The sequence below is a fragment of the Corvus kubaryi genome, unplaced genomic scaffold (assembly GCF_017639235.1).
Source record: "Corvus kubaryi isolate FWS band 111438036 unplaced genomic scaffold, C.kubaryi_AGA036_p1.0 split1-131, whole genome shotgun sequence".
Taxonomy (NCBI): Eukaryota; Metazoa; Chordata; class Aves; order Passeriformes; family Corvidae; genus Corvus; species Corvus kubaryi.
In genome coordinates this window covers 28,266,599-28,284,916 of record NW_024582073.1, presented here as the reverse complement: position 1 = coordinate 28,284,916, position 18,318 = coordinate 28,266,599, and the positions used below count along the sequence as shown (strand labels likewise).

The following is an 18,318-nucleotide window of genomic DNA, read 5'->3' as shown; positions in this document are numbered from 1 at the left end:
GCCCTGTAGGGCTGGCAGGCTGACCCTGTGCTGTGGGAAGGAGTGAGAGGAACCCCCAGCCAGTGGGGTTACTCATCGTGGAGGAGGCCCTGTGTTCCTTGGCCAAGCATAGCTCCTTCAGCACACGTTTCCCCTCTCTCCTCACCTCTATGCTACGGCACAATATTTCTCTTGCTCTCTCTCTCACTATCTCTTTTCTGTATCTCTCGGAAATCAGACTGGAGTTCAGAGCACTTTCACTACCTTTTATGAGGTAGAGTGTGATGTCATAGATGGGGGCAGGGCTAGTCAACTTTCCACCCACCCACCCACCTGTGCTGAGGGAGCTACGCTTGAGACTGGAAGCGGTGACTCCTCAACGGTGAGTAACCTCCTGTCTCATCTATGTCTTTATAGGTCTGGGGGTGGAGGGAAGAGACATGAGAATGGGGGATTTTCTTGATAGCTTCTCTTTTTTTTTAATTAACCATAGGACTCACAGAGTTAATTGCACGTGTTGTCTTAGTCACCTGCAAAGAAGCGTTTCCTCCCTGGCCTGAAGCCCCAGAGTTAACTTCACCTGCAAAGCAATGGCCACGTTTCTCTGCAGAGGTGGTCCATTGGCTGATGGTTAAACTGATCCTTCAATGTTTATATTGTCCTGTGAAAGGCAGGCTCTGATCCCCTTGAACTCAGCTGCTAAACTTCCATTAATTTAATTACAGTATTTAGTTACAGTGCTGGGCCATAATTTTCCTGAAATTCTTTATGATTAAAGATAGATGGTTTTATTTATATATTTATCACTACTAACTGTGGATAATGGCTGTTTATATGGGATAGGATTTCCTTTTATTTTATATTCTCTATTACTGTTTTTATTCACTTTTTCCAGTATATTTATGAATCTGTGTATTGACAATATGCCAATTATAAGACCTCTTTTATAGATGAAATAAAATTCAAAGGTAAATTGTAGAAGACATAAAATTAAGCAGGAAACCCTGGGGAGACGTAACTCAGATTTAACCTTTGAAATTATAAATCAAAACATTTGACTCTTTTTTTTCTTTGATAAAAACTTGAGATGGGCAGGGATACTGCTGACTGAATTTCTTGGTGTGTTTTTTGTCTCACTACCTAAATGTTATGGTTTTACTTTAAAGCATTGTTTTGTTACCTATTTTCCTCGGCCCAGGTATTACTGCTTCACTGTTTTAATATCCCCCAGCATATTAAAAAAGACAAGATGGACTATGAAGATCTTCCTTTCTTGTTCTGCCTCCTGGGTATCTGTTAAAGCTGTCAAGATGTCAGATCTCTCATACTAAAGGGCAGAGGAAGGATCATACAAAGATTTTGGGCCCTAGAGATACTGCAAATCTTGCTGTTCTTGTTCATTTAAAGCTCTTTACCAGCTTCGTGTGGGGTCTTGTCATATCCCAGTGAGAGGCACTAAAAGGCAGCAACATGTCCTCAATAAATCAAAGAAAGAGAGTGCAATCACAGCCTTTTCAGCAGAGATGGTCCATAGTCTGATTGATGAAGTACTTCTATTTCCAGGTGACTAGGTGGCTTTGAGCAATTGGGTAAGGATTCAAACCATTCCATCTTCTGGTCAGTGGCATGTGTTGGGATTTGGTCCATAGCGATGGATAGATATTCCTCAGGAATGCTCTTTGTATCAATGCACAGGCAATCTAAATTAAATTCGGGGAGGGTGAGAGTCTTGTTTACAAAGCTACCTACCAAAACTTTCACAAATGGTTGTTCCCCTCCCTGTCAAAGAGAAAAATAGCGACAAAGAATATTAAAATGTCTCCCTGACGGGTAGTAGCTTTTTTGGCTTTGAATAATGTGCACAAGGAGTTTTATTATTACTGTTTATTCCTTAAGTAAACCAAACACTGAAGTCTCCAAATCTTCCTTTGCAAAGCCACGAACTTGCCTAGGAAATTTAGCTTCCCCAGCAAACTTTAATCTTTTCAGTAGGAAAGGAAAAACAGGTTAGTCAATCTCTAATGTTTCACTGGGAAAACTTTATGGGAATTGCTGCTCTTAAAGATGATTTGAAGTTTGTTCTTTTCAGAGGCAAATGCTTGGAGGTAAAATTTAATTTAGATCCTAAGCACATCCTATGCTGATGAGTTTGTCAAATTGTCTTAGCACATAATTATTCTCGCATAATGCAGGAGACTTTAGTTTTTGCACAGAATTGATAAAACACAGGGAGCAACTCTACAGTGCCCTAACCTCACTTCAATGATACAAAAGCATTTTGGTGGCATAGAAACTCTTTTTAAGTTGGGAAAAGGGAATCAGAACTGATGTCATTCAGTAATGATGGTGAATTAGAGACAGTGATCAGCACTAAGAGGATATCATGGAACAGAGATGTCAGTGGATTACTTTGAATCCAGAGAAATTTGCATTCTAAATTTATCTTGTAAGATGAGCAAATTAGCAGTTGGCTGACTGCTTTATAGTGGGGAGTTTGTAGAGCGAATGATATTCCAAATTACATGAATTGTTGCAATAATTAACCTGAAATCTGTCTGTGCCAATGCTAATAACGAATTTTTGCCCAGGTAACCCCAGGCTGTGAGTTTGGCTGAATGACTTAACATTGGGAGAATAAATAAACTAATGTTACATTTACTGAGCTAATTCCCCTGTTAAATTATTTTACTAGCAGCTATGATTTTAAAAAAAAATTAAAATGTCTGAAGTGCACAGATTCCTGCGTTTTACAGCTTAGGCTTAAATGTGTATTCAGTCAGTTATGGAGTTTGTTTAATAAGATTTACATGTACATTACATTAAAATATTCTAAGGCCTAGATTTCAGCTGATTTTATTTAGTGTTTAATATGAAAACTTTGAAAGCAAATATCTGAGAAATTTCTTCCAATACATGCTAATTCCAATGAGTTAAATCTTCATAAATTATTAGCAAACTGAAAGTTAATTTTTGATATGGTATTCTTAAAAAATTTATTGCTTTGTATTTGCAAGCACGTTATGTATAACTGTCTCGAAACAAACCCAATATATTAACTAGTATATTTACACCTATATATTTAAGGAGATCAGCATTTAAATGACAGATTTGTTCCTCAGTCATAATGGCAAAGGGTGAGCAATAGTTTAATGATGTGAGATCATCTACAGGGATCAAGCATTTTTGCAGTATGATTAAAGCAGCTATGTGAAATTCCCAATTTTTCTCTATTTGCCAGGCTTATTTCTCTTACAAGTTGAATTAAAACTTTGTGGGTTGGTTCTTACCTTCTTCTTCTATGTGAGAAGTGAGGGAGAGCTGTGAAATGCACCATCTGTTCCCAAACCGTGTCAGCTGGCAAAGAGATGCTTCTCCCCCTGCCCTCTCTTACTGCAGTTTTGGGCTGGTTTAACACCATTGCCTCAACATGAATCGCTGTGGATTTAATCTTCTTTAAGCAGAAGTCACAATGACAGTTCACAGCATTCTAGAGGACTCTTCATGTTGATTTAAATTGCAGTCCTTTTAAACCTCGACCTCAGCTTGTTTGAATTTACAACAAAAATGCTCCATAGCCCTTGAACTGAGTGTAGTGGATGGAGGAAGCCAGGACTGCCTTAACACCCTGGACTTTCTGATCCTGGGACAGTTGCACTCGAAGACATTAAACATGATTCTCTTAAATCGTAATCCTTTGGATGTTTATCAGTCCCATCTGAGTGTCTCAAAGCAGACACATGGTGTACCCTGGTAAAACTGAAAACAGAGGTAAATATTGTCATTATTTCCTTTCTACAAATAATGCTGAGCCATGCTTAAGGCAGAAGAGATCTATAGAATCACGATGGGTTTCAAAAACTACATACTCCTTCAAGACTCAGCTAATGTTCAAGACCAGAGTTTCTCTGTCTTCCATTTGATATTTCAGTTTCCAGTCTGGATGGCCAAATTAAAAAAAAAAACCAAATAAAAAAACAAAACTGAAACCAACCAATCAACCAAAAACAACAGAACAGCCCCCAAGAACCAAAGGAACCACAAACACTGCCCCCCCAAATAAACAACAGGAGAAAGACTTCACCAGGGTGAAGTATGGTTTGAAAAAGAAATCCTGCAGTAACAGTGGGAGGCTACCCCGCTCAAGCTGTGCAAGAAGATGAGAGTAGGTCTCTGGCATAATGGAAACTGGTTATTTTATTATTCAGAAAGATTTTAATTGAATCATGAAGAGGTTTTTGCTGTCATCTCTATTGCTGTATGAAAAGTGATTCATCCAGCCAAGTGTAAACATCTGCATCTGAGATGTTCACTCCAGGCTTCCTTTATGTGGAACTCAAGAGCCATTTCCAGAGGGCAGATATTCTTGTTTCAGGTAGACACTGACAACTGGTTAGGTTGGTAATACCTTAAAAATTTACAGAGGCATAAGCAGGTGAATTAAACCATGTGTTCAGACATGTACAGAGTCAGAGTTTAGCCTTGGGCTTCTTTCAAGGGTTTGTATTCATATGTAAGTAAATTCAACTTTCTGTGAACTGAGCTGCTGCCTAATTTTTTCTGAACAGAAATATTTAAATTGCTTATTAAGGAGCATTTATCTATATAAAGTCGCTGTTTCTATGCTCTAATCTTCCTAGTTTCTGGAGATTGGAGAAATGTATAAGTTTGTAGTTTGTGGGTTTTTCCCATTTGACATGTTTGGGGACCAAAATAGAAGAATTAAGGAAAACAGTCTCAGAAACAGTCATTAGGTTGTTTGAATTCTTGGACCACTAGGTCAAATCTAAGGACGATTTTTTCGCAGATGTTGAGCTTCTCCCAGAGTGTCAGTACTATCTTTAAGATTCTAATGCAATTCAGGATCTCTAAATAGAGTTTAAAAGGTGGGGTGCTTTGGCGGATCTCCATAGAGAATGAACCCATGAGAGATCTTGAGTGCTCCATGGTTCCTGGTCTTCTTCACCAAGCACAAAGAGAGTCTGGAATCTTTTGGTCCAGAACCTGGAATTAGGGAGGCTGAGTGCAGGATGAGATTTATTTTGTAGAAATGGAAGCTCTGAATGCTTTGATGAGGTCACCAAACACACTGAATCAGTGGGTTTTATGAACAGCCCTATTTTTCCTGCTTTCATTCCTAGAGAAATTGTTCAGTCAGAGACATCCGAAGAAATTCTGGGGGTGCAAGTGACACCATCCATGGTGGATCATGACTGATAGTTAAAGACACACAATTGGAATTTTTCTGATGCCAGCTAAGTGCAGTCAAGTCTGTAGGTAATCATGACTAATGTACACTATTTAAATAAGAACTTTATAAGAAAAGAGCCACTGCAAATGCTTTTTCATTTCACCATTCTTCTAAAGTCTATACCTTCATCTCCTTTACATAAGTTCTGGATTAGAGGGAAGATCTGGAGATGTGGTTGAATTAATTTGTTTTGTGCAGGGATGGTTGTCATGAGGTTGAAAGCACAGAAACCATTTGGATTATTTGAATCATTGAGGACACCAATACTTCTGCATTTGTTGCTCAGGGAAAATGCTACCTAAAGTACTGAACTGCAAAAGAAAATAGACCCCATGTAAATTGGGAATCCCTAACCACAAGTATTTTCTGAAGAGAATAGTACTGGACTTAAACAATTTCAATAAGCTATTAAGAAATTGTCAAAAATTGATATTTTTTTCCTCCTTTTTCTACAATTACTCATATTTTTTCCTGTTTGGGTAGGACACGTGCTCTTGTAGCAGTGAAAATGAGATTGCCAACATAATCTACAGAAGTCATAGATACATTTGCATGTATACAGAGAAGGCTCAGAGGAGATATTGTTGTCTACAACCACCTATGAGGAGGATTTAGAAGAACCAGATCCAGACCTGTCAGAGGTGTATGGTCATTGCGACAGGAAAAGGGGTAAAAATGGGTTTTCACATGGGGAAATACCAATTAAATATAAGGTTAAAAAGTTTTAACTGAAGGGTAGTGAAATTCAGGTGTAGGGTGCGGTTCTGTAGCCCAGAGATGTGGGAGATTATCCATCCTTGGACATACTCTGAATTTGAGCAAAATCCAGAACAGCCTCATGTCATTCAAATTTTCAACGCGGCATTGAACTAGATGACCTCAAAAGGTTCTTTGCATCCTAAAAGAATATTTGCATAATAAGACATGAGTAATAAAAATGAGCCCTTAGAATTCAGAGCAAGATTTTATTCATTCCAATTTATTCTCAATTTGCTGTCATCTTTGCTTGTTCTTTCCCTGTGAATTGCAGCAGCCTTTACAAATGTTTCGTTCTGGTTTTGTTCTGGTTTCGTTTGCTTGCAGTGAGTAAGAACAGGTAATTTTTACCTGTTTTGATGTTTTTTAATGGCATTTAGTGTTAGCTAAAGTTAAAAATGTAATGAACAGATGCATTACAATTGTTTGTTCAGTAATTGACATGGGAAAAAAATTCCTTCTGGAGCTCCTGTTACTTACTGAATGTTGTTTAACCATTGACTGAGTTGATCAAATAAATAGAACCATTAATAATGAATAATTTATTTGGTATAAAATGATAGAATTTCCATTAGAAATTATTTTTTGTATTTGATAGAGCCAGCTCTGCCTGCCTGAAATGCAGCTTTCCCTTGAAGACTATTGTGGAGTTTTGATTTTTTTTTTTCCTTTTTTTAAATTTCATTCACGGTGTTGTAAAGTCTTGGAAAGTGCTCAGGGAATCAAACAGAGAAGAGAGTGTTTTCACTGATTGAGTTGAGCAGCACTGGAAAGACCCTCAGCTCCAAGGAAGAAAAGGCCTTTTAGCACCTCAGAAATGATCAATATCTTGAATGATCAAACCCTTTATCTGCTTCTACAAGACATAAAATGTACATGAACAACAGCAGGAATAGTTGCAAGGAATAGAATCTTCCAGTCTACAACACGATTTTATTTTATTTTATTTTATTTTATTTTATTTTATTTATTTTATATTTTCTGATGTGTTAGATACATTGTTTCCGAACCCTTTCCTGAGAAAAGCCAGCTGTGCCCGTGGAGCACTTATCTTCAAAGTGTCCCTGTGCTGACCTAGCAAGCATGACTTTAGAGATAGGAAAGTAGCTGAAGGAGTAGATTTGCCTCAAAAAGTGGCAGATCTCACAATTGAAGATGTGGAGATAAATCACATACAGATACCTCTTTGACACTTGTACAAATTAAAAAAGAATTTGGGGAAATAGCACATTCCTCAGAATTGCATCTTAAATCCTGCTTTATCCTGCTTTTCATTTTGTTTTCTTTGTGACAAAATCAGGAGGAGTAGGAGGAGATAACACAGCCTCATGTAAAGCATAAAGTGTTACTGTGCTATGTTGATTTTTTTCATATCCAAAGTCTCCTGCATTTTATCACTGAGTACAATTTCCAGCCAACCAGACATGACCTGGACTTCTTTCAGGTAAGAGTGTTAGAAAGACATGTTTTTTCTTGTTATTGTACCTGTTCTCTAGATAGAGAACAAAAGATTTGCTTCTAAAACTCAGCTTGAAAGAGCACTAGATTATTTTGGGCTTTTGAAATGTTTCTAATCTTCAAATTACAAACAAGTCACAACTCAGGTTGGGAGCAGGGAGATCAGTAGCACAGGCTAGTTAGATATCCTGGATTTCCTTTTTTTTTTTCAGATTTAGCTGAAATTGGATATGATAATGGAGCTTTGTACTGATACTTTTGACAGAGACCTGTCCGTGCTTTTCTGTGACCTCAGGTTCAGACAATGCTGTGTCTTGGGTAGAATTCTGGCATGTGAATCCCTGTGTCAATTAGTGTAAATTGCTTTTTTATTGGGTTTGATACTGAGTTCTGACAGACTTCCTACTCTCATTTTCAGTAAGCCTCCTGGCAATATAGAAAAGTTTTAGTTATAGTTGGAGCTTGACTCTCCTCTCAGATAGAGTTTGGACTTCATCTTGTTGCAGACATTTTATCTTGTTGAATATTAGGTTTAAATCAGTGATACAAAATTCTGTTTCCTGTTAATCATCCAAGAACTCAGAGCAAATTCCATGGGGCAGAATGGTTTTGAAGTTATAAATGTGGTTGTGCTGAGTTTGCTTCAGGTAGTGTTGGAATTTGGATGGCCATTAGACAATCTTGCTCTTTGTCCAGAACATTCCACCATTGGCATCATCCTCCAGGCATTAGTTCTGTGCAGAATGAGGAAGATTTGGAAGGAAAAACCCTTGAGCCACCGTGGAAGAAGATTCATTCCCATGTTTCTTGGTTGCATGTTGGTGTAGAAAGTGTTTGAAGCTTAGCAAAGAAACCGTGTGGTATAAACGACCAAATTCAGGGAGTGAAATCCTGTCCCCATCTACAAAACACCTTTAGCTTTATTCCCTGAGGATTTTTTCCTTGTCCTGTAGAATTTTTCCAGATATTTTGGCATTCATATTGTTGTCAAATACCTTAATTCAACAACAGACTCTGAAAGTTCTGACACAATGCTGTAGCATGAAAAAGACTGCTAAAGAAATTGAATTTTAAAAATTCAATGCTGTATAGGATTTCTTGTCCTTACAGTGTTTCTGGTGAGTGATACTGGTTTGGCATCTTTTTCCTCCTGTGAAATGGCAGATAATGAGCACAAAAAGAAAATTAAATGTTTCTGAGAGATCTTTTTGTTATGGATCAAAATAATTTCCCCCATTGGCTTGTGAAAGGAATTCAACAAGATATTAATTAAGTGTTAAATACTGAGGAAATAACCTATGTTATATTTGGTAGCTAGAAGAAAATTTGTAATTTTTGTTTCATAGCAATAGTATTGGAGAAATAATTTATTGATTGTAAATGCATTTGTTGAATAGAAAAAAACCTAATATATATCAAAAATTCAAAAATGTATTTTTCCACCTTTGGGACCTGCAGGCTGGAGAGACACCAGCAATAATTATTTTCCAGAAAAATAATTAGCTAATTAGTTAACTTTCAGGTGTTTCCAATTGTCTTTTTGTCATTTCACCATTTCAGTTGTTAAAATATGAGCTTTCACGTTAAGTGTTCTTCTCAAAGCCGGTTAATTAGGATATCATTTTGTCTTATATCCTTTTGCTTCTAAAATGCTAGAATATTTACCTGGAATAAGCAAGGCAAATGTAGAAATGCATCTCTATTATGCCTGTTTATATTTTATTGGGAATGTCGGTTCTGGGAGTATTTTTATTTGATTCTGCTTTTGCAAATTAGCATAAAGCAGGTGGTAATGTGTTTTAAAATGACAATAGTCCATGGAAGACAGAAGACACCCATAGTTCTTGCTGTATTCCTGTGCTTTCTCTTGTCCTTGGATGTGGCAGCCTTTGTTAAATAAAACCAAATGGGCTTGGGAATCCCTTGGGTTTCTTACCTGTAATTGAAAAAATGCAGATGAGGGTGGTTATTCAATGGATTGGGCACCTATAAAACACAACTACCCCCAGAATGAATTAAATATTCATCATGTATAAAGGAGTAAGTTAATTGCAGCCAAATGTGAAAACAAATGGCAAGGAAAGGACAAGTACAATTCAATTTTCTCTATGTGGCTACAGATCCATTTTTAACATCATTGTGACCACATTACATTCCAGATAAAGACTTTTTTTTTGAGGGAGAGAGATTTTCACGTGTATAGGATAGTTTTCTCACAATGGACTGTAGCTAGCAAGAGCCCTATGAACATTTTGAAGTGACTGACTAAAACAGACCCTCACCCATTGCACAGTAGTGCTGATAAGCAGCAGATGTCTCCTTCCATAGGGATGAGAGCATCTGAATGGCAAACAGGCCATTCTTGCATTGGCTCTCTCTAACAGGGTCATGTTTTATGCATGAAATGTGCGACAGAAATGTAAGACTTAATTTTATGAATAAGATCTTTTTCTTGCATATATCTTGTGTACGTAGGAATGGATTTACTGTTAAGCACAGCTGAGAGGAAAATGTTCTGTTGCATAAGAATACAAGCTGAGAAATGTATACTCCTGATTTACCATCCAGGTTCACAACTGCATAATTGTAGCCGTATTTTCTCTGGAGACTCTTGATTGACTTTTGGGTTGTGATAAGAGCAACTGTACCTGTCCAGGAAAGTGTGGACTTTGTTTGGAAAGGAGGAGAAGCAAGGAATGCACCCAGAATTCACAGAAAGCCTTAAGGACTTGGCAGTGCCTAAGTCACCTGCTAAAGATGTACAAATCAAGTCTTAGCCAAGAGTATTTGAGGGCCTACAGATTCTTTTCAACGTGTAAAATAAATAGTATTTTCTCTTCCCAATCTGTACAAAATGAACCAGACCAAACTCTATTTATCAATAGCTCCTAATACTAATTTTTTGTGTTCATACTTTTCAAGGTCAGTAGGGGCTGTTGATATGATCTCAGCTGCCTTCCTGCATAACTGATGCACAGGCTCCCTGAATTGATGTGCACTAAAAATGTCCAATAGTTAATACATATTAAGCAAAACCATCCAATATTGATTTCACAATTTCAAGAAATAGAATCAATCTTTCATGAATTCTTTTGATTATTTAATATAACTGCTAAATAAATAATTTCAGGTAATTAATAACTAAAATTACCAGCTTCACCTCTCAGCCTTTAAGTTTTGTTTTATCTTTGTCTAACCTGTTGAATCTGAAATATAATCAGCTTTATTACCATGTACTTGCTGATTTCAGTCAACTCATTTTTAGTCATTCACTTGGAAATGGGAAAAAGAGAGCTGGCTGAATCTTTCCCATAAAAGATGGTTTTTGTTACTGAGTTTCTTTAAATTCTTTCCCAGTTCCTCGGTATTGTTCTTGCATTGAGAAGAGGACTCAGTATCCCATAACTCTCGATGGATGATAAACTGAATATGATAATTAAACCTATTTCATCAGTCTCCTCCTTTTTGTGAACTCAAGGAGTGATTGCCTGGGATCCTGCAGAGAATAAAATTCCTTATTGGATAATTAGGCATCATCTGCTGTAGGTCTGCCCAAAATAAAATCTGCATTTGTGACTTCTGGCAGCTAATTAGATATCAGTTACTTGCCCTCTTCATGACTTGCCACTTTCCCTTGTTATCTGCAAATTTCATCAAATGAGTGACTTTTTTTCCAAGCTTTTAGTAGAAATATTAATATTCTGAAGCCTCCAAATGGTTTCTCCAAGACCCCACTGCGAAATTCACTGTTGATCACTGATTATTTTGTGTGTATGTGTATGTACTTCTGGAAGCAGCTGCTGGAGAATGTGGAATCCTTCTGTGTATGTGCCTTCTTAGTTTTGTGTCAACTGAGTTTTTAATCAAACTGTCATGTATTACTAAGCAAAAGACCTTTCAAAGATCCAATTATACCCACAGCATTATTTTAAGCAATTCAAAGTTAAATCATACCAAAATATTATGTAGGTTACTTTGAAAATATTTTAACCCACACAGCCCTTTGGTTTCCATTAACTGCATTTCTTTCCTCTATTTATGGAGTCTGTCACAGACATTGCATCATTTAATTTGGGAGTGCTGTCAGCTGAGCTGGCCTATAATTTCACAGGTCATTTTATTTGCATTGCTCAAATACTTCAAGACTAGAAACCATCTACAATTCTTTTGATGTTTTCACCCACTTTTCAAGATTTATTAAAATCAGCAGTAATGATATAGAACTTTCTTAAGCAACCAGCTCTTCTAAAACTACCCATTCTATATCCTTACTGACTGGAAATACAGATTTTTTTTTTTTTCCTCAATTTCCCTTACATTTTATGGATATTTATTATTATAAATATGAAGACATCTCTGGAAGTTAGATTTTCTCCTTTCTAAAATATGAAGCATAATTCTTCCCCGTTACAGCAGTGTGGCAATGCAGGGAGAACTTCTCCTTTCATTGCTTTATTGGTAAGGAGAAAAATTTCCAGCTTTATTCTCTCCCATTTCTTCAGCTATTTTGCTATTGCAATTGCTGGTTATTTCACTTAGATTACGTGTATATGTAAAAGAAGCAAGAAACCTTGATTATCTCAAGATTCTGGAAAATTGTGCAAATAGCGCGGGAAAATTGTGGCACAGCTGATAAGCAGCTCAAATCTCCTCAAAACCTGAAGGATTTTCTCTAGGGGGAAGAAAACCCTGGAACTATGTTCTTGGCAGATCTTTTCCAACCTTAATTATTCTAGGTGACCAGCTCCAGTGCATTTATTCTTAGGTTCTTTATGAATTTCGAATTTTCCTCAGCTTTCACTGTTCTTAGAGTTTTGTGGGACAGTAACCTAAGTTTATCTTTTATGGTTGAGAGGGCTTTTTTTTCCTAAAAGCAAGCAAACATATTTTTAAAGAGGTCTAAGCAGCAGAACACCATTACTTTGTGCGGCAAGTCAAAGGCTCTGTTGAGTGTTAGGACCAAAATCCATTGTTGTATCTGTAATTCTGTGGGCGTTGCAGGGAGTGAAGGTTGCCTTCTGTACTCTGCAGTAATTTTCCTAGTGGTGCTTTTATTTGGAATGTTAATTTTCCTTCTTATGATTTTTTTTTTTTTTTTTTTTTTGGAAAAGTGCATATGTTTCTGTGCCCAGATTTTGTAAGGAATTAACACACTCAGGGCTTGATTTGCTGCTGCCTCATTCCAGCTTTGTGCCAGTGTGACAAAGAACAGCTTAAAACTGGAGCAACACGGCGGTGTAGGAAGATCTAAATGTTAATTGGAATGATGTTTATTCAGTTTAATTCTTCTTTGCTGAGCCATAATACAAGCAAGGAGCTGGAGGCCATAAGAAAGTCACTGGAAGTGCTTAGGTAGCCAAATTGGATGCATGGAATGGCCACCAGCAGATTTTGGAGAACACACAGCCTGTAATGGGGTTTTATGTCTCTTTTCTGATTTCAAGACTTGGAAGTGTTATACAAGATAAATGGATATTAGGGTCAAAGACTGAGTATCTGCATCTTAAAATGTGATTAATAATGGTGAGAACAGGGAGCTCTTATCTACTCTAACAGCATATTGAAACTGAAGCGAGTTGAAATGGCATCAAAATAGGTAACGTGGTTTTCTAAAAGGTGTCATTGCAGCCTGCATCTGATCTTGAGTAAGTGCAAGATTCTGCATGCCCTTATCAATACAGTCCATAAAATTACTAATTACTGTGTTCAGAGGTGCAGGTTGAACTCTGTGTATGGGTTTAAGCATCTAATTTAGGTGCCCCCTCATGTTAAAATGCTTCCTTTAATCATTCTGTTCCTTAATATGTGTAAAACAGCTACCAGAAGGCTTTTCATGATGGAAAATGTGAAGCTGTTGGAAACCTTCAGCAACCAGAATTTATTCAGGAATGTGCAATAGAGGTTTAATCCAGTCAGTTTATCCACACTGATTATGAAGTAAACACTATTTGACGGTATCACTTTATATTCAATATCAATCCACCAGTATTTCAGAAAGAATCATTTAACAATGAATAATGCTTGATTGTAGATCTCTGTAGTAAATTAGAATATCCTAATTTAATAGAGTGTGATCTGTTATTTGCCAACAAACATACAGATTGCCTTATAAATCATGCAGTAGTGTGGTTATAGAGTAACACTAGACTGGATTATATTTCATTACTCCCTATTGAACAGTCATGTTTCTGCCATGTAATGTAATTTTCCATCTTTTAACTTCGTTTCTTTACTAACAGAAATACAAATTAGTCCCGAGGAAAAATATTTACTGGGGGCAGGCAATTAACTGTGTATTTCAGGGAATGGCACCACGTACGTGAATATCATGAGAATGCTTTTTTTTGGTTTTCACCTTACTCTATGTAGCTGTTTATGTATTTAATGAACTCTAATGAGTTTAAGGCCAGAGCAGAGGAAATAAACTCCAGGTAAGTATAATGTGGTTTCAAATACAGGCTTTTTGTAATGTCTGGTTTTGTTCACATCGGTCACTGACATTTCTGAAGGAGATTTCGCCTGGACTCTTCTGTTAATGATTTGAAATGCTTGTTGTGAGGTGTGGTGTGGCTTTTGTAATTGCCTTATGACTGATTGTCCTGCTTACCTTGCTTAGCATTTATATTACAGAGCCATATGCTCCAAAAATAGGGAGCAGGAAAGGTTTGGAATGACACAGGACATTTATACTAATTAAAAATAGCTAAAAACTTAGTGAACATGTGGAGTGGAATCAAAGAGTTAAAGTAATACTACATCCCAAATCGTTCCTACTGTCTGGGAAAGACAGAAATAATTGAAGCAGCTTCCATGGTATAACTGAAAGCCTTTATCACAAAAAAAAAGTGATAATACTCTTTCAGTATTTTAGGAAAGGGATAATTGAACATCATAAGTAGTAACCTGGCTTGTTACAGTCCTTAGGAGCATATTTTTAGGACCTGTTACTTTGAGAATATCCACTTGGATCTGGCAAGTGCCTGATTCACATCGTGGAACATTGAGACATTGCCTTGGAAGTCCCCATTATATGCTTGAAATCCTTTTGAAAGTTTTGGGTAGTGGTATGAACTTCACTTCAGTGTACAATGGAAGCTTGATGAGTGGAAGTCCCAATGTTTTGAAGTTCAGCACGTCCTTAAGGGCTCTTACATCCCAAGGACCCAGGATCCTCAGGCAGACTCGTGCATGGGAGAAGCACAAAGGTACAAAAAGCCTGGTAACCACAAAGTAACGTTCCTTGAGACCATAAGTAACTCACACATTACAGGAGCTGCCAAAACCTGCAGTTAACTGTCTCATCTTTTCATTTCTGTAGGGGTTTCAGAACCTCCTTTCATCTTTTCAGATGGGATTCTCTAACAAGCTCAGCGCTGGCCTCACACTGTTCCCGTAGACATCATTGGGGGTGTTATCCTGGGCTTAACAGGAATAATTAGAGCAAACTGGAACACTTGGGAAAAATCCCTGTTGACCTGTTTTGCAGTTTCTGACATGTAACAGTAAATTTTTAAAGGTTTAAGTGAGAAGTAAAGGGTTTTTTGTGAGAAAACAGACAACTTCCTAAACTGTAAAAAAGGAATCAACAACCAAAAAAAGCCCACAAACAAACAAAAAAACAACCCACAGACAACACAAGTTTTTCCTTTAACTTATTAAATAAAGTAATGTGAGGTACTGATCAGTGCATGATGTTGCCAGTGCTGGATACTCCAAGGTACCCCGAGGAGGAGGATTTGTTCCACCTTTAATGAGATCTGGGAGGATCCAGGCTTCAGTCAGGAAATGGCCCAGTGATCCAGCCATGGAATGCCCTTGCTGTATTTTGTTTTGGAGTAACCTTGCTATATTTCATTTTGTTTTCTGTTTGTAGCTGGACAGTGCCACTTCTCTCATCCAGGCAGCTAAAAACCTGATGAACGCTGTGGTCCTTACAGTGAAAGCATCATATGTGGCTTCTACTAAATATCAGAAGGTCTATGGCACTGCTGCAGTGAACTCTCCAGTTGTATCTTGGAAGATGAAGGCCCCCGAGAAGAAACCTTTAGTAAAGAGAGAAAAACCAGAAGAATATCAGACAAGAGTGAGGAGAGGGTCCCAGAAGAAACATATTTCCCCTGTACAGGCCTTAAGTGAATTTAAAGCTATGGATTCATTCTAAACCACTGAGCTTTACCAGGAGGGTTTTATATTTTTTTTGTATGCGTACCTGCCGACTTGTGTGCGTCTGGCATGGGGTGGGGGGACAAAGTGACAATTTGCATGCGACCTGAGACTCTAGTCCAGTAAGTAACTCTCTGCAGTGCCCAAAATTTGGGACATTGCCTTCTGATGTTAAGTGGACTTAACTCCAAGCTTCCTTTTTAAACTAAACTATAGCATTAAATTGGCCAAAGAATTTGCATCATGGGGGTATACGTGTGGAATAAATGATAAATTCAAGTCTAAACCCCAAAATTTTTATGCATGCAAGAAACATTAGGTTGGCAGGTATATTAAGTGAAAAAAAAAAAATGGAATTGTAATGGTAGACCATAAAGCTTGTATTGCTTCTGTTGCAGTGCAAAAATGTACTAGCCAATATGCTTCAATGTGTGGCCCAATAATTAAATGATATAACTTTTAAGTCATCTTCATTATAGTATGTGAATTTTTAAAACAGATTCAAACTAATTCATCTTAAAAATGCTTCTTTTAAACCAGATTTTGTTCTTTATATTCTAGTAGTATGTTATGATTGCTCACATTTCAATTAATCCCATTAAAATGACCAGAGGTTTACTTTTGCCAATTGAATTCCTTATGGTGGAGTATGAAGCACAATATGGTGATTGACATTGCCTTTTATATTATGATTATTATTCTGATTATTATTATAATATTAGTAATAGAAGACCTGGTGGTGGAATGTTTAGAGACACGGAAACTGACAGTGTGAGAATTTAGAGGCAAATATGTAGGTGTAGCTTGGATTACAGGTATCTGACATACCATTGTAACCACTAACTCAATAAACTCATTTAACCTTGGAATCCTCAGTCTGGCTCATCTCCTTTAATGCAGATATCTCCCGTGTCATAGTTGGTGTATAGAGTTAGTAATTCTGCCTCGTGCTTACTTTTTTTGTCTTCTTATTTTGATTTTTTTTGTGAATTTTCTCTTTTTTTTTAATAACCAGAATAAGCCAAACATGGTCAGTGAGTCAAAATCAGAGCTTAAATCTGAGACAGATTTAACTCTCAATACCTATGAGACATATGTGTCATGTGGGATGAAATTATTTGTTTAAATACAACACCTTGGAACAATCATAAAGATAATTCAATTTGTAAACTTGTAAGGTTGGCACTTCGGAACCTTGGAAATTATCTATTGTGCCACCCTTTACAGAGCTGTATAAGGTCTACTGCACAAATATCTCCTTTTATTCCTTTTAAACCCCAACAGATGGCTCAACTACGGAGCCCGTGTTATCATTATCAAAAAGTCTTGGTATATATAAAAGCAAAACAATGAGCATTTATTCCTTGTCCTTATAATTAAATACTGTCAAGTTAAGGGAACTCTTATGGCCTCACAGGGGACTTGAAACACTTATAAACACTGAGTCTCAACACCAATAGTGACAAGTGTAGCCCATGCAGAGTTTTTGAGAGATGTTTGGATGTTGTCTCAGATACGCTGATTATTCCTCAGAATAGCAAAGTACCAAATTTTGTTCTATTACCCTCCTACACAGTCTATGTAAAGAAATGTACTCTCAGAGGCCTTTTAGGAAATTACTATTTTTGCTTTGTTTAGTTGTACTGTGTAATAAAAGCAGTTCCCCAATCAGAACTGCAGAGTGTAGACATGACCAAAATGCATGAGATGTGGGAAAGTCCTTGCAGAGCTTTCCCTATAAAGCCTTGGAGTCTGACACAGACTGACATTGCTTGTGGTAACAATTAACCCCCTAAAAGTAATTGGGATCTTTACAAACGAGATTACAGAGACAAAAGAAAGGTACAGAGTCTAAAGATAAAAATAGCAAATAACAGACAAGTAAAAATGTCCCACCGTGTTGCATGAAAAAGGAAAATAGGCCTTTTGCCATGAATAAAAGTAATAGCTCTTCTTCAGAAGTGTTTTCCTCTAAAACTCTGATGGATTAACTCAGTGGTTGCTTTAAAATTATGTTGTTGCTCTAAAAAGCATCTCAGACATGGAAAAGTTTAGAGGAAAGCACGTAGACAAATGTCATCTGTGAACGTGTAGAGTCTCCAGTGCTGGAGTCTCCATGGATAAAGATCACAGTGAAAGGAGTCTGGTGTCAGTCACTCACTCAGAATAGTGACTGTGTCTTTGAAGTGCTCCAGGAAAATCAGGCAGTGAGGGAAAAACCCAGAGTGATTTTGGGCAACTTAGTACATGGCCATTAGAGTCCTACTTTTGGATGGATTATTTGCCTTTTGTCCATCTGTGCTCTGAATATCTTTATGGTCACACAATAAAACTCAGTATTGATAAATGATAAAGTGATGCACACGAAAAAACGAACCAAGAACCTACCAGGATGTGCCAGTTCAGTGCCCAGGTCGTGCAGCAAAGCCAACAGGATGAGGACAGGTTTGATAGAGGAAAATACTGGGTGCATGTGTTTGAATTGCTCATGCAGTTTTTATCAACTCATCTGAAACAAGGGATGGAAAAGTTCGTGGAAACGTGAGTAGTGTTACAAAGTCTGGAATTCCTGTCATGTAAGGAGAGACTAAATCAGGTAAGGCACTGACAGTTTTGAACCAGGTGGTTTTTAAGGTCCCTTTCAACCCAAACCATTCTGTGATTCTATGAAATTACTAAAGAAGCAAAAAGTAATCACTGGCCCTTAGAACTCA

At 37.3% G+C, this 18,318-nt stretch overlaps 1 protein-coding gene across 4 annotated transcripts in view; it reads left to right on the top strand.

The window, feature by feature from the left end:
- CTNNA2 (catenin alpha 2) overlaps positions 1 to 16,473 on the top strand; it is a 462,234-nt gene extending 445,761 nt beyond the window's left edge. For 3 of the 4 annotated variants that reach the window (XM_042053726.1, XM_042053727.1, XM_042053729.1), the window contains 2 exons: positions 218 to 361; positions 15,315 to 16,473. In XM_042053726.1, coding sequence (XP_041909660.1) covers positions 218 to 361; positions 15,315 to 15,602 — 432 coding nt within the window. In that variant the 3' untranslated portion in view covers positions 15,603 to 16,473. The remainder of the gene's footprint in view (positions 1 to 217; positions 362 to 15,314) is intronic. The other variant, XM_042053728.1, reaches the window with a different exon arrangement.
- The last annotated feature ends 1,845 nt before the right edge of the window (positions 16,474 to 18,318 follow it).